Source organism: Stylophora pistillata, chromosome 7 (genome assembly GCF_964205215.1).
Source record: "Stylophora pistillata chromosome 7, jaStyPist1.2, whole genome shotgun sequence".
Classification (NCBI taxonomy): Eukaryota; Metazoa; Cnidaria; class Anthozoa; order Scleractinia; family Pocilloporidae; genus Stylophora; species Stylophora pistillata.
Window position 1 is genome coordinate 25,962,167 of NC_142525.1, and position 14,751 is coordinate 25,976,917.

The following is a 14,751-nucleotide window of genomic DNA, read 5'->3' on the forward strand; positions in this document are numbered from 1 at the left end:
TTGACGTCAAAGCCCCAGTACTAGGCGTGTTGACAAGAGGCTTATAAAGAATGCAAACGCCTTTTTGACCACAAAACAACGCCAGACTGCACCGATTAAAGTACAGTGGCTGAGACAGGGAAAGCTCAGTAGCGACTCAAGGGTGTTGAACGTAAGTTTGCATGCTCCCTAAGGGCTGGTTTACCTCAGGAAAAAGAGTGCTACCCGAAAGAATTGCTGATATAAGATTATCTTTGAAATTGTAACAGGATTTCAGCAGCCTGTCCCTACTGTAATTATGTCCGAGATGGAGCAGACGCGTTTGGACTTTTCGTCCACTGGTAGTTCACCTTCTGTTCGCCGTACTGTTACCTACAAGGCATCCGACCTGGCTATGTCCTCCAAAGCAGGTGATATCACGATGCAACACATCTCTGAGGCAAAGGGTTACCTCAATGAGTTTGAGCAAATGTACCGTAAACACCGCGCTGAAATTGATAGCCTCAAGCGGGAACATACAAGCGAGGTGAGTTTACTGCTACTCATATGTGCACGGAAAAGACCCAGTTAGGTTTTTTATTTGTGGTATAATAGGATATTTTCAAACTCTTCAAAGAGCGTTTGTCGTTACTTGCGGGCAGTTCTCATCGTAAAATTTATTCCCTAGATATCTCGTCGGTAGACCGCACGGTAAACAGATTTAATCTTCCTGAATGTAGCCTGTTAGTAGTCAAATGGACATATGCAGATATTGGCTGTAACTACAATAAGAATGCAAATTGACTTCACTTGTCACACCCACACTGCGGGATAAAGTATAGCCGCACAAGCAAGCGTTTGTTAAACTAACTACGGTGATCAACACATCCTTCGGACATTTTTCCTTTAAAGTTGTCGATGTTGTTAATTGATATTTCTACGCTTTGCCCACAAGTTGGTTGAATCAATATCTTCATTTCACGGAAGCGTTTCAAATTTGTCGACGTGTTGCAATTAAAATCTTGCGTAATAAATCACAGCGCCTCCTTACGTTATATAAGACACCACCTATTTTCTTGAAGGTATTAATTTCGTCTGCAACTTTGCCACCTTTCTTCGAACTTTTTCGTTTCTCGGCAACGAAGTTGACCGTTGGTCTTCAAATGTTGAGTTAAAATTGGGGTTTTAGGTATCGCTAAGGAATTCCGAGAGCAGTCGTATTTGCTGGTTGCCTTCTGTTTGAAAAATCATTACAAATATTCCGCAGAGCGTACTGTACTCTCTGTTTGTACTTCTGCGTTATTTTGCATGATCAGGGAATATGGTTCTCCACTTAATTCGCTCTTATCCGTTACAGCGCCACGTCATTAAAAGCCATCGGGGAACCTTTGAAGACTCGTGATAGTAATTTAGTCTCCAGGAAAATGTTTGAAAAAAAAAAGTTAATACTTTTGTTGGAGAGATTGTTCTTATTCATAACCCTAAATGCTTTTGCATAAGTCACCCCTACTCTTCGTTTTTGTTAATTTTCCGACTGAATAAGACTGTGACTAGTTTTCATTTACACTTAAGGATTATAGTGTTTAGACATGTTTTATTACATGATACCTCACTCAAATTAATATTTCTGGCAAAACCTGTCTCTGTCCTATTCTTGTACTGGCGCCCTCGGCGTCGCTACGTCGTGTAATCTGTTTATCAAAACAAAGGGTGAAAAAGCAGTCACAATCGCTATAAAACAGAGAAATACTGACGAGGAATGATCTAGAGATTTATTTTGTTAATAATTTACAAATATGTCAGAATGAAGAGTCGACTTTTAGGGAAGAGCGCGGCAATCTTTTTCCTTTTCTAGTCTTGCCATAAAGGGGTGAAAATATGATATTATTTATAGATAAATACAAAAGTTCAACGGATTAACGTTGGGAAATTTAAAACATTTTTAAAGACACAAATAGAAACGGACCGCAGGCAACGTAAAGTGCAGTGAAATTTTCACAGCTATCGTTGTCACAAGCCAGCCGAAAGGTTGCGGTGGTAAAAAGCGTCGCAATGTTTGAATTATTGCAGAAGCTTACTCAAATCAAATACTAAACTTGAGAACGCATCAAACAAACGCTGAATTAAGTAATTACCGCACATGGTGTTGAAACTAGATATTAGCATAACAGTCGGTCAGTTCCGCTCCATTTCATAAATTACTTAAACTAACAGAAACCAAATCTCTCTAGGAGCTTTATTTCAATGAAAATTCCCATAATATCAAAACGTTTGGAGAATTTGCAACTTAAATATTTCTTTTTCTCTTGAGCAAACGTTTAAGCGCTCTCGTTTGTCCCCCTGCAAATTCTCTTGTCTCGCAAGCCTGGTTTTCTCGGTATATTTTAGGTATGTCTTAAAAGCATAACATTCTTTCTTTCACAATCAGTCTTTGATGCCATATCACCCAATTTTTGGGAAAGAATTTTTAGACGTCCAAACCCTACCTTAAACTTCAAGAGGACTACATTTTTTTCTTGTTTTAAAGTAAGCTCTGCTAGATCGAAACACTGAAGGGGCCTGTAGAAACCAACATATGGGGAAAATGTCAGAGGATGGGGAAGATTGTTGATAATTTGTACTTTTAAGTGACCATGATTTATCATGTCACGTAGCCACAGCTTTCATTTCCGTATCTTGCCCTTTTGTAATTTTCAGGAAATTTTTAACACTTTCGCGCAATACAGTTAAACAAATATCAGCTCTCTTGTTACTTTCACTTTCCTTTATTGGATTGTTTTCCTTGGAGCTGTCCAAACATTTTACTTAAAAAAAAAAGAGCGGGAGGTTAAGGGCGGCATTTTTTTTACGTTTGGCCTGTTGTTATCAATTTCCGAATCCATCAGGACATCCGACTAACTTTTCCCCGAAAAGCATAGGAACTGACCTATTCAAAACCTTTTTTAAAATGGCGACTGACCATTTAAAAAAGCTACATGATGTTTATTATGAACGGCATTGAAATAGGCTTCATTTTCTCAGTTATTAATCAAATTTTTATTTAGACAGCTGTTGTTTTAGCTGAAAATCTCAAGAGTACGGCTTTAAGTATGGTTAGATGAGGTAACCTGCACTTACATGAAGAAGGCAGTACACCTTTTGTCGCCTGACCCACCCTATACCCTGAGGTCGCTCTCAGAATGATTTTTTTTCTCGACGGAGAGTCTTCTCTTTGACAGTCGATATTTTGTTCTTGTTGCGTGACGCCTTCACTCCCCCACCTGCAACGGCTGCGAAGGAGAGAGGCTCAAATAGACGAAAAACGAGCGGAAAGTCTATGCTCTCTCTTCAAAGAAAAAAAAACTTTCATTTAATTCTCAGGATACTTCGATCACACCTATTATGATATTTCTGCAAGGAAAAATTTTATTTTTAATCGCGTGCAATCCTGAAATGACTGTGATATGTGTATCTTCATCTGCCGTGTTCTGTAGTGTCATGGCAATAACTGAAACAATAATGCGCTAGTGCCTGTAAGCCCAAAATCATTAAAGGAAAGAACTCGAATGTATATCAAGAGCGAACGTTGAACTAATACGATACTCTGAAACAAACAATAAGTAGCACCAGGAAACATCGGATCAAAATTGGGTCAAGATCGGAATTCTATTGTTACCATAACTCACTCACTCACTCATCTCGACGACATAAGTGGCTTCGCCTCCTATAGGTGGCAGTAGCCACAAAAACAGATCCATTCATTAATGACCTTACTGGTTTCTAATTTCAGGGCCAAAACGAAAGGGAGTCTTTGTAACAGCCACCGAATTATCATCACCTAGTAGTTATGTTAGTGAAATAATGACATTGGTAGACTTGTGGCAGTAAAGACTCGCTCTTCCTTCCCAATTACACTACTTACCTAGCAGACTCGAAACTCCAGCCCGACTGAAAGGAATAGGAAACTTTGTAGCATAAGTTTAGGCATATCGTTTGTGTCTCTTTAGCACTGTGAAGCTCTCATTGCTGCTCAAGAAAATTTAAAGGTCGAACTTCCTTTCCGGAAGAATATAATGCTCCGTTGCAAAAATGATTTCGTTTCTGTGAAGAAAATTGTTTGCAGAGTAAAATGAGGTTGTTATCAATTGCAATTAAAAAAAAAAACAAGATCAACAACAACACGAGTCACTGATGGCAGTCACTCACAAGATATCACGTTTGGGGCAGTGATACGATGTAGGATTTAAAACTGTTTAAGTTTTAGCTTTAAGCCAACTTTTTTCTCTCTTTTTCTTTGTGTTGAAGGTTCAAACGCTGAGGTTAGATATCGAAAACCTAAAGCGCCAGAAAAGGCAGTTAGAAGAACAGTTGGCAGAGAGCAAGAGTGATAGGAATAGGCTCAATGAAGAACTCGTAGGTGTCAGGAAACGGCTTTTGAGCAGAGAGACTGAGCTGGAGGCACTCAAACGCGAGCTGTCGTCCAAGAACAACAGCATTTTGTCCCTAAAGGCTGATAAGTTAGCTTTGCAGAGGGAACTGGAGACGCTGAAGTCAGAGATGGTCGTCAGCCAGTCCGTCACCACCGTTCAAGAATCGGCTCCTATGGAGGAAGAATTCTTCAACACGCAGATTACGGAGTACGAGGCCACCCTGAAGAGCTCCGCAGATGAGAAAGAAGGTCTGCAGGAAGAGATCTTGACCCTTCAGACAAAGCTTGCCAAGTTGCAAGGTGATTACGATAGAGCGATTCTCGACTTGGCAGCCACGAAGAAGGACTGTGACCTCAGGGTTAAAAAGTTTGAAGTTCAACTGCAAAATTCTCAGAAACAGCGAGATGATCTTAAAAGGCAGCTGGAAAAGTTACGTGACGATCTAAAGAAGAGCAGAGAGGCCTTGTCGAGTGCACAGACGGAGGCAGTGAACAACAAGAGGGTTGCCGACAGACTTCGGGATGAGGCAGAGGGAAAAAACAGGCAAATCCGCAACCTGGAACAGAAGAATGCCTCTCTTGAAGACCAAATTGAGCAACTCAAGCAAGAGCTATCTCAGAGCGAGATGAGTGCCGAGGTAGAAGCAAAACGCGCAAAGGACCTCGAGAACGAACTTCGCTCATCGGAGAGGCGGGTTGCTGAGCAGGAGGCCTCCATTGAAAGCCTACGAAGCACCAACGAAGATCTCCAGCGCGAGCTTGCTATTAGTAACAGTAGGGTGTCGACGCTTGAGAGTCAAAATGCTAAGATGTCAACCCGAGTCAGGGAACTGGAGAATGAATTGGTCCGTTGCCGTGCTCGCATTCATGACCTGGAGAGCGAATTTGAAAGCGTCAACACCAAGTGTGTTCAGCTCCAGTCATCATACGATTCTTCCGTGAGTGAGGTTGACGGACTAAGATCCAGGGTAGGAGGTCACCAGAGCAAGGTGAATGAGTTGGAGTCCCGCCACTCAGTAACTTCCAAAGAAAGAGACGACCTCAAGTTACGTATAGCTCCTTTGGAGAAGACGCTCGCTGAACTGAGATTGACTCTGGAAAGGAGTGAAAATACATGTGACGGACTTGAGCGAGAGATTGACATGTTGAAGGCTAAAAACTCAAACCTAGAAACACAGCTTGCCTCAGCCAACAAACTGAAGACTCAGCTAAGGGCAGATTTGGACGCAGAGAAGGACAAGAGCAATCAGCTTAGAAGAGAGATTACTGCTCTGCAAACCCAGCTGGGAGAAGCGCAACGTAACCTCGACAAGTTCAAAAATGACAATGTAAGGAAGCAAAAGGTCATTGATGACTTAAGGGACACAATCCGAGAACTTGAAGCAAAGATTCACGCGCAAGAAAATGACGTCAAGCAACTTGAAGTGCAAAAAGAGATGCTTGAAGATGAAAAGAGAGACATGCACGATGAGCTCTTGGATAATAATAGGAAACTTGCCGAGCGCGAGGAGAATCTTAAGCAAGCCCAAGACATGTTAGATAACGTTGAAAGTGAACTCATCGACTCACAGAAGACTAACGAGAAATTGGAAAACGCCTTAGAGAACACCGAAAAAGAAAAGAGAGACTTTGAGAATCGAGTTCTCCAACTCCAGCAGAACCTGACACGCGTAGAAGCAGAACTTCGTGATGCCCTCAGTAAGAAAGCTGTCCTCGAAGAAGATGCTAAACAACACAGTGCCGTTGTTTCCAAACTTAATGACGAGGTAGATCGTCTTAAAGGGCTCCTTGCTGAAGCACAACGTCAAATTGATGCTTACCGCAGAGAGAGTGACAACAAAGATGCTACCATCACGACCTTGAAATCTCAGATCAGTGATCTGGACAAAGAAAATGATGATTTAAGGGCGGAGCTTTCTAAAGTGAAAACGCAGCTTGCAGCAGTGCAAGAGGAGAAGAGGAAACTTCAGATTGAATACAATTCAAAGGATGAAGAAATCAACCGACTGACCGGCGAAATCGACATTACGGTCAAACGTAATGAAGAGTTACAGAGCGAATGTATCGTGGTGGCCGACAAAGTGCAAACTGTCGAGTCCAGTTACCAAGACTTTATGAGTTTGGCTGGCGAACAAGATGGTTTGCTTGAGGGAGAAAAAGAAAAGAACGCACAGCTGAAAAAGGAAAACGAATCCCTGAAGCTGAAGATTACATTGCTAGAGAAGAAGGATCGTTCGAAAGAAGTTGATCAACTGAGGGCGGACCTCGATGCTGCCAATGAAGAAATTGCTAAGTTGCAGGATCGTATTCAGCAACTAACAGGCGAGAAAGATGACCTATCCCGTGACATCCTCGTAGTCCAAAGTAACCTTTCGCAGAAGGAGAATGATCTCGAAGCAGCCGAGAAGGACAAAGAGAAAGCCGAAGATGATGTGCACATAGCTCAAGGAAAGATTGACAGCCTAGAAAGTCAACTGGCCGCGCTACGCAAGCAGAAAGGTCAACTGAAAGACAACTTGAAGGACGCTAACAACAAGATCATCAAAGCTAAAGAGGAAAGTAATGACCTTCAAGCTAAAGTGAGCCAACAGGAGAAGATCATTGAGGGTTTGAAAAACGCAAACGCCAAGAAGGACAACATCATTCGCGAACTTAATGACAAAAAAATTAAGAAGTTGCAAAATGAATTGGCTGATGCTAAGAGAGAAGTGACTGCCGCCAACCTAACTGCCGAGGGCCTTAGATCTGACAAGAAGGATCTAGAGCGCAAACTGGCTGATCAAATTAAGCGTTACGAGGCGTTAGTGAGTGAGATTAAAGATCTCAAGGCACAGAGAAATTCTATGGAAACTGACCTCAGTAATAAGACGCATAAGCTGGCTCTCATTGAATCTCAACTGAACAGCATTAAAAAGGAGCGAGATAACATGAAGGAGGAAGTCAAAGACCTTAAGGACCGTTTGAAGAACCGCAAAGAGGAAAATCTGTCCTTGCAAACAGAGCTCCGTCACCTAGAAAAGGAGTTAGAATACAAGATCAAAGATAATCAAGACAAAGATGCTGTTATCGAGCGCCTGAAAGCAGCGAAAGCTGTAGTTGACGAAGAACTCCTTAACTTGAAGAAAGAACTGATGAAAACTCAAAACCTCCTTGATGTTGCTGAAAACAAGACCAAAGCTTTGGAAAACAGCCAGAGGCAAACCAACCTCAGCATGAACAAGCTAGAGGTAACCATTCAAAACTTAAATAGGGAGCGAGAGGAAAGAGATCGGGTCGGTTCCAGCCACGACAGCCAATATATTGAAATTGATACTCTGTACAAGGCCTCTCAGGACCGCGAGAATAGGACGAAGCGAGAACTCCAAGCTGTTAAAGCACGTTTGGAAAAGGTGGAGACAGACTATCACAAAATCCAACAAGAAAGCGTAGATCGTCGGGCTAAAATTAACGCCTTAGAAAAGAAAGTCCGTGACTTACTAGCTGCGAACGACCGCAAGGACAAAGAGAAGCAGGCCATCCGGTCAGATCTGGAAGCTGCTTCCAACCAAGTGGCAGATCTTGAAGTAGCATATGACAATGAGGCCAAAGAGAAGGACTCATTCAAGAAGCAGCTAGATGACGCTCTAGAAAAGCTAGCAAAGGCGAGAAAGCAGAATCTCGAACTCGAACAGGCAATCGTTGAAAACAAGATACAGCTTGAAGAAGCTGAAAAAGAAATGATGGAGAAGGATAACGCTATCAAGAACTTAGGAAGTAGCAAAGAATTCTTGGAAGGTCAACTTGATGCTGCGAAGTCCGGTCTAGAGAAAGCTCAACAAGAAATCGATGACCTGAAATCTGAAGCTGCCTCTAAACAGAACGAAATCCTGGAATTGCACAACAAGGTTAATGAGTTGGAGGCTCGGATAGTGAAACTTACAGGTGAGAGAGACAGAGCTCTCGATGATACCGCGATCAATGCCGACAAAATTGCCAATCTAGAACAGCAAATAAGAGAGTTGGTCAGCGAGAGGACAAAGCTTTCAGAAAGGATAGAAGATTTAAAGAAAGAGATTAATACCCTAAGGGAGGAGCGAATGGAGGTCGACAAGCAGCTCACTGACCTGCAGGGCAATATCAGCTTCTTAACAAGAGAGGTCGAGAACAGGGACAAAGTCATTGCTGACTTAAGGAATAAGGAAGAGCTCCAAGAAAAGGAGATTGACAATCTTAGGAAAAATCTGCGCCGCCTGGAAAGTGAAAATGAATCAGCCCTCCAGAAAATCAGTCAACTGGAGAAAGCATACGAGTCTTCTACTCAAAAAACGATAATGATCGAGAGCAAGAGTGATAGCCACCGTGACAAGGCTAAGCGGCTCGATGAAGAAAATGTTTCCTTGAAGCGAAAAATCGCAGAATTGGAAATAACTTACAACGTCAACGAAGAGAAATGCCAAGAACTGCAAGATAAACTCCTTCGAGCCCAAGAAACAATTGGAAATCTGGAGTCTGCACCACCTATGGAGTCTTCGATAGTGGTGGAAACAGAAAGAAGCATACAAACAGCACCAGGAGACGGAATCGAGATTCAATTTCTGAAGGGGGATTTGGAGAATTTGAAAGATAAAAATGCCCAGCTAGAGAAAAAACTGCAACAGGCAACAGACTCGGAATCGAATCTAAAAGCGCAAATGGCTAAGCAAGACAAGACTTTGAAGGATAACGAGGATACGATTTTGGACCTCGAAAGACGCATTCAGGAGCTTACCATTCGCCTTAAGAAAACTGATGAGACAGACGCTCCTGGGATTGTTTCTTCTTTACGCAATCAAAAAGACACCTTGGAACGCGATAATGAAAGAATGAAGAAGGAGCTTGAAGCTGTCAAAGCAAGTCAGGTGGATACCCAAAAACGTCGCGCCTACGTTGAGAACCAGCTTCATCAAATTCAGAGGAAGTTAAACGAGGTTGAGTTTAAGTTCAATATGGCTAATACTCAAAATGAAAATCTCCACCAGGAGCTGTTAAGAGCACAAGAGAAGAACCGCGCTATCGAAGCTGAACGAGATTCTGCATTGCAAGAGCAGGCCAACCTTCGCGGCGATTTACAGGAGACAAAGGAGCGTTTGAAAAGAGCCAAAGTTGAGCAAGACAACTTAACAATGCAGAAACGCGACCTTACAGGGGAGATGCAGGCTGTGAAGTGTGATCGAGACGATAAAGAGAGTACGATCAACTGGCATATCGGCAACGAACGCCAGCTAAAGGATGAAATAGCCTCGTTGAAGAGAAAACTGGACAACATGAGAGACGCAAATGATAAACTTAGCCACACTGTGGACAACTTGAACGCCCAGAAACAAGAGAAAGAGGAAAAAATTGCTGACCTCGAGCACCACATGACTCTCCTTCGGGATGCGGAAGAAAAACTACGAAAAGATTTGAGCACTGCAAATACTAATGCGGCAGACTTTAAAAAGAAGTACTTCAACGCACTCAAAGACATTGAAAGGTTGCAAACTGAACTCAACACGAAGATTCAGAGGATAGGATCTCTCGAGAATCGCATCAAGTCTCTGGAAAATGCCAAAAGTACGTTGCGAAATGAAATCACTGTTCACAAAAGCACGATTTCCGATCAGAAAGTTAAACTTGAAGCTTCTCGCCGATCCGACCGCATTCCTACAGAGATAACCGTAAAGAAGGTCGTTGGTTCTAGCCTTCAGTCAGCTCCAGACATGTTCCAGTTCAAAGATGACTCCGTGCCAAGTAAGAAATACAAAGACCTAGAAACATCATACAAGAAAGTTCTTAGAGAGAAAGAAGATGGAGAGAAAGATGCTACAACGTTGAAAAACAGGCTTGCCAAGCTACAGAGTGAACTTGACGAAACCAACAGGGTCAAAAACGCAGTCGAAGGCGATTCCATGTGGAAAGCTAAAAGAATAGGCCAACTAGAAAGCGAGCTGAACGATCTACAATCTAAGGACATGGTTGATTCTGATGAGGCTCTGGGATGGAAGAACAAGATACCTCATTTGGAGCAGGAAGTACAGGCAGCTAACAACAAGATAGTCCGTCTCGAAGCCGAGATTGAAACTTATGAAAAAATGATGAAAGACTACAGTGATGACTTGATTAAAGCAAAAGAGAGAGTGGCCCAGCTGGAGTCTAAACTTGAAGGCGACCAGGAGAAAATTGAAGAGCAGCGTAAGGAGTTGATGGAGGCTTATAAGAAGGAAGCAGACCTTGAGGCAGCCACAAAATCCTATCATAATAGCAAGTCTGAACTCAATGGTGTGATAATGACCTTGCGCGATAAGATCGGAGTTCTGGAAAATGAACTCCAGAAAGAAGCCAAGCAGCATGCTCATATGAGAGGCACTCATGACCAACTGAAGATAAGGGAAGATGACCTCAAGCGTAAAATTGCAAAGCTGCAGAAGCAATTGCGAGAAGGACAGCAGCAATACGACTCGCAGGTTCAGGATTGGTCAGAGAGAAAGTACACCATTGATGGTCTTAAAAAAGAAAATGCCGATTACATAGCCACAGTGGAAAAGCTGAGGCGAGAATTGGGCATGTATAAGAATGACCTGGACAACATGGCAATAGAGAAGCGTGATCTGCAGAATGAGTTGAACGAATTAACACCCAAGATGGAACAAATCGAATCTCGATTGCATAAAGCTTTGGAGGACAGGACCAGATTCCAAATCGAGCTGGACGATACCAAGAGGGCTCTGGACGAGGTTGGTAGACGCGAGCCTGAGGCGGTGATTCGTCAAGTATCTGGTGGTGGGTTAGAAGAAGGCGTGGTCATGTTCCCTGAATTGACCAATGATCTTGAATCGACCAAGAAAGAACGCGATCGCCTTGCCAGTGATGTTTCCTCCTGGCAGAACAAGCACGACACCTTACAGAACAACTACGACAACTTATACGCCGACAAGAAGCACCTTGAGGAAAAACTGGATAGCATGCAGAAAACCATGAACCAACTTGATCACAACAATCAGACCCTCACTTCAGACAAGAATAGACAGACCGTTGAACTGGAATCAGCCAAACGTAAAATTGCTGATTTGCTGTCCGAGCTGGATGACGCGAAACGCGACAAGGATGCTATGAAGGTGGAGTATGAGATAATTCAGAAGAAGATCACGAAGTTCGAAGCTGAGTATGAAATCCACATCAAACACCGCCACGATTATGATGACTACGGCGCTTATGCCAAGCTAGAGGAAGCCTACAAACGCAGCCAGGAAAGGGAAAACGAAGTGCAAAAAGAGCTCTTGGTCTGTTATAAGACTATCGGAGATTTAAAACACCAGTTAGAAAACGCCCACGAGACCATTGAGAGGCTGACGGTTACTTACAACACTGAAACTATCAGGAGTGCGACTCTACGAGAGGAGGTTGTAAGTTACCAGAGACGACTCTCGGAGTTGGAAGAGAAATTTGAGATCAACCGAGGAGCTAATGAAGACATGGAGAATGAGTTGACCGTGTTACAGCAGCGAATGGAAGAGCTTAGTCGCGAGAACTCTTCCATTCAGGAGTCGAAGGCTCTGGTACTTGTTGAGGTTACCAACCAGCGCAACAAGATCGCGCGCCTTGAACAGCAGCTAGAAGATTGTGAGGGTGAAAAGAAGAGCCTCCGCCTTCAGTTGACAGCCATGCACAGCAAAGGTGATGCCGAAGCACATGAAATCAGCAAGCAGATTTCTCAGCTGTCGGAGCAAAGTCTAACATTCCAACGTGAAAAGGAGAATCTAGAAAGGAGGCTCTCTCAGAAGCATGCGGAAACCATTTCGCTGCAGCGCGAAAATGACGCTCTGAAGTCACAAGAGTACAGCTCGTCCACTCAAAAGCAAATCGAATCTTTCTTCGAGATGAGCGGTGATGCAGACTTCGGACCATCGGCCGAGTCGACCACATTTGAGTTCGACAATGAAGATTTCGAGGGAGGAGGAACAACTGTCACAACCCGTACTGTTAAGGTTAAGAGCTCCAAGAAAGCAAGATCCTAAAGAAACGAAGAACATTTTTTTTTTTAACAAAACAGCACATAGGGATGTAGATTTTGCTATCGAAGTAATTTATAGAGACATGTTAATTATTATTTTCTCTCGGAAATTTACAAAGTAAATTTCATCGTTGTTTTCGTTTTATTTCTATAAGCAGCTTGCATTTTGGTACTTCGTCGGGCTCGATTTCTTTCATAATGCACCCCGATCGATGGTTAAAAATTTTCTTTGAGAGCCGTAATTTTCATCTAACGTTGACGTTTTATGGTGTCATTGCATGAAACAGTGCAATACATCTACTTGTAGGTGGAGGACGTTTTGCGTTTAAGCTCAATGCTGCTATCATTATCGTTATTAAAGTTACGGCTTAGAAGCCTTTCGTTTATTTTCTTTAAGAAAAAAAATAACTGCATCTCTAGGTTTTTTGCCTATGCAAGGAAAACTGTGTAGCAAGTCGCATTAGACTACTAAGACAGAGCTGATACTTAGTCATTGTAGGAGTACTTCACGTTTTATTGTAGAGAATTTGAAGGATATTGTTGCCAACAAAATAAGAAATAGTGTTAAATCTCTCTGAATCTTTCATTTTTTAATTTTTCATAGCTGGATTTTTATGTATTTGAATAAGCGCCTCCCCCGGATAAGCGTCGCGCCTGTTTTTATGAATGCCACGGCACTTAATCGAACTAATACGGTATTCGGGTGGAGAACAAAAAAACCTTCAACTTTATAGTTAACGTGTCTGGGTGTAATAGGTGTTTTTAAGCAACAATAAATGCATTTTAAATCATCAGCTCTCTTTTTTCTTAAATAAGAATGCGAAACTCATCAGCCAGATAATGTGATCTCGAGATACAGCTTCGTTTCCTGCACATACTCTCAAGAAAATTTAGGTTACAGAAGAGGATCTTCAATTCAGCCTTATTTTATTTTAGCCTCAATAAACTTTCGATAATTACTTAGTAAACGGTGGTTTTCCCGGAGTCACCTTTGTGGGCCATACTCTCCGGCTCCGGCATATTTTAAGGTACGTGTTTCCAGTTCAAACCGAAATGAAAAGTTATGCAAAATTCTGGGCGTGCAGAAAGGGTGTTGTTTAAAATGTGGAAGTGAATAATAAGAAAAATGGTGAACTAAATTGGTGAGTTGAAATACAGTGCACTGCGATCGAGTGTCGAAAAACCAAAACCAAAAATATCAAAACAGCTAGTCAGAAGAAAGGAAAAACATCAAGGAGCCGATGAGATCACAAGGTAAAAACAAACTAACAGCTTGAAGCGCGGGAAACAGAAGTGATCAAGTTGCGATGGTCTTAAAAATGGATCTCACTTTGTAAAGAGGACCAAAAGCAAAGCAATTTCGTGTTTGCTTCATTCATTTAAATGTTAGTTGTGGGCTGAGCACACGTTTGGTCCGCGCTTCTCATTTTGTGTAAGTGAAACATGACTACATGTAGTTGTGATCTTGTGAATATCCCGAGTTAGTCCAACAGTGAGGGGTAGATTTATTCAAGCTCATTTCAACCGAGCTCTAAGCAGACCGAGTGTGCGAAGATAATTTCCACAGGCTTGCGACAAAGTGGTGTTTTCTGCGCGAAATAACTGATCAACGAAGTACACTCTGTGCAACACAGCAATCAAACGCGGGCACGCGCATGGAGATCAATTTTGGCCGGCCGTAAGCCACTTTCCCGCGCAAAATTCCAAAAGACCTCTGTCACGCAAAATGTGCGAAGAAAACTTGAAACTTTCATGGACGTTTTGTAAAAGACAACAATATTAGGGAAAAGGAAACCTCAACACTATTGGAACAAAAGGTTCATTCAAGTACAAGTACACTTATCCTGTCGATTGAACATTCTGTTTTAAGCTTTACCAAAAAGTTAATACGCATTTAAGCGACCATGACTTCCTAGCTTGAGTGGTTGCTCGTAACTCGTGTGTGACTACTTCGTTTTGACAGTCTGAACGCGCGTCACCAAGTACACGTACAAGGCCATTAATTACTTCTGACCCATCGTGCGGCATACCCAGTAACGGCGAGACAGATGAAGCTCTGGTCTCGTCCCCAAGACTTGTCTTCCTCTTCTAAGCCTCCATGATCTACTTCTGGTCCCAACGTGAGTAACAAGGAGAGTTTTAAAAAGCAACATATCTTTTGTATTACATGAACAAAGGATTTTTTTTTCTTAGTACACTGCGGTTTAGTTACGAAGAAATCACTCGGCCTAGAAACCAAGTTTAAGTTTAATATCTGCAACCAAGTGTTTCGTCAACTGACTCGTTATACAAAATCCCCGTCCAATTAGTTTGATACTCAAACGAGGGTACTAGCAAACAATGCCAATTCACTTGATGCAATTACGATGTGACAACA

At 42.3% G+C, this 14,751-nt stretch overlaps 1 protein-coding gene across 1 annotated transcript; it reads left to right on the forward strand.

The window, feature by feature from the left end:
- The first annotated feature begins 14 nt into the window (after window positions 1-14).
- Window positions 15-13,165, forward strand: LOC111335580 (uncharacterized). The gene is made up of 3 exons (XM_022941529.2): window positions 15-151; window positions 249-505; window positions 4,243-13,165. The coding sequence occupies exons 2-3, from the start codon at window positions 278-280 to the stop codon at window positions 12,376-12,378; spliced, it is 8,364 nt and encodes a 2,787-aa protein (XP_022797264.2). The 5' UTR covers window positions 15-151; window positions 249-277; the 3' UTR covers window positions 12,379-13,165.
- Window positions 13,166-14,751: the final 1,586 nt, after the last annotated feature.

What these genes read in the sequence shown, in the direction of transcription:
- LOC111335580 (XM_022941529.2), top strand. Translation starts at nt 278, where the DNA reads ATGTCCGAGATGGAGCAGACGCGTTTGGACTTTTCGTCCACTGGTAGT. An exon ending in AGCGGGAACATACAAGCGAG is followed by an intron (nt 506 to 4,242) that starts GTGAGTTTACTG and finishes TTTGTGTTGAAG; the next exon opens with GTTCAAACGCTGAGGTTAGA.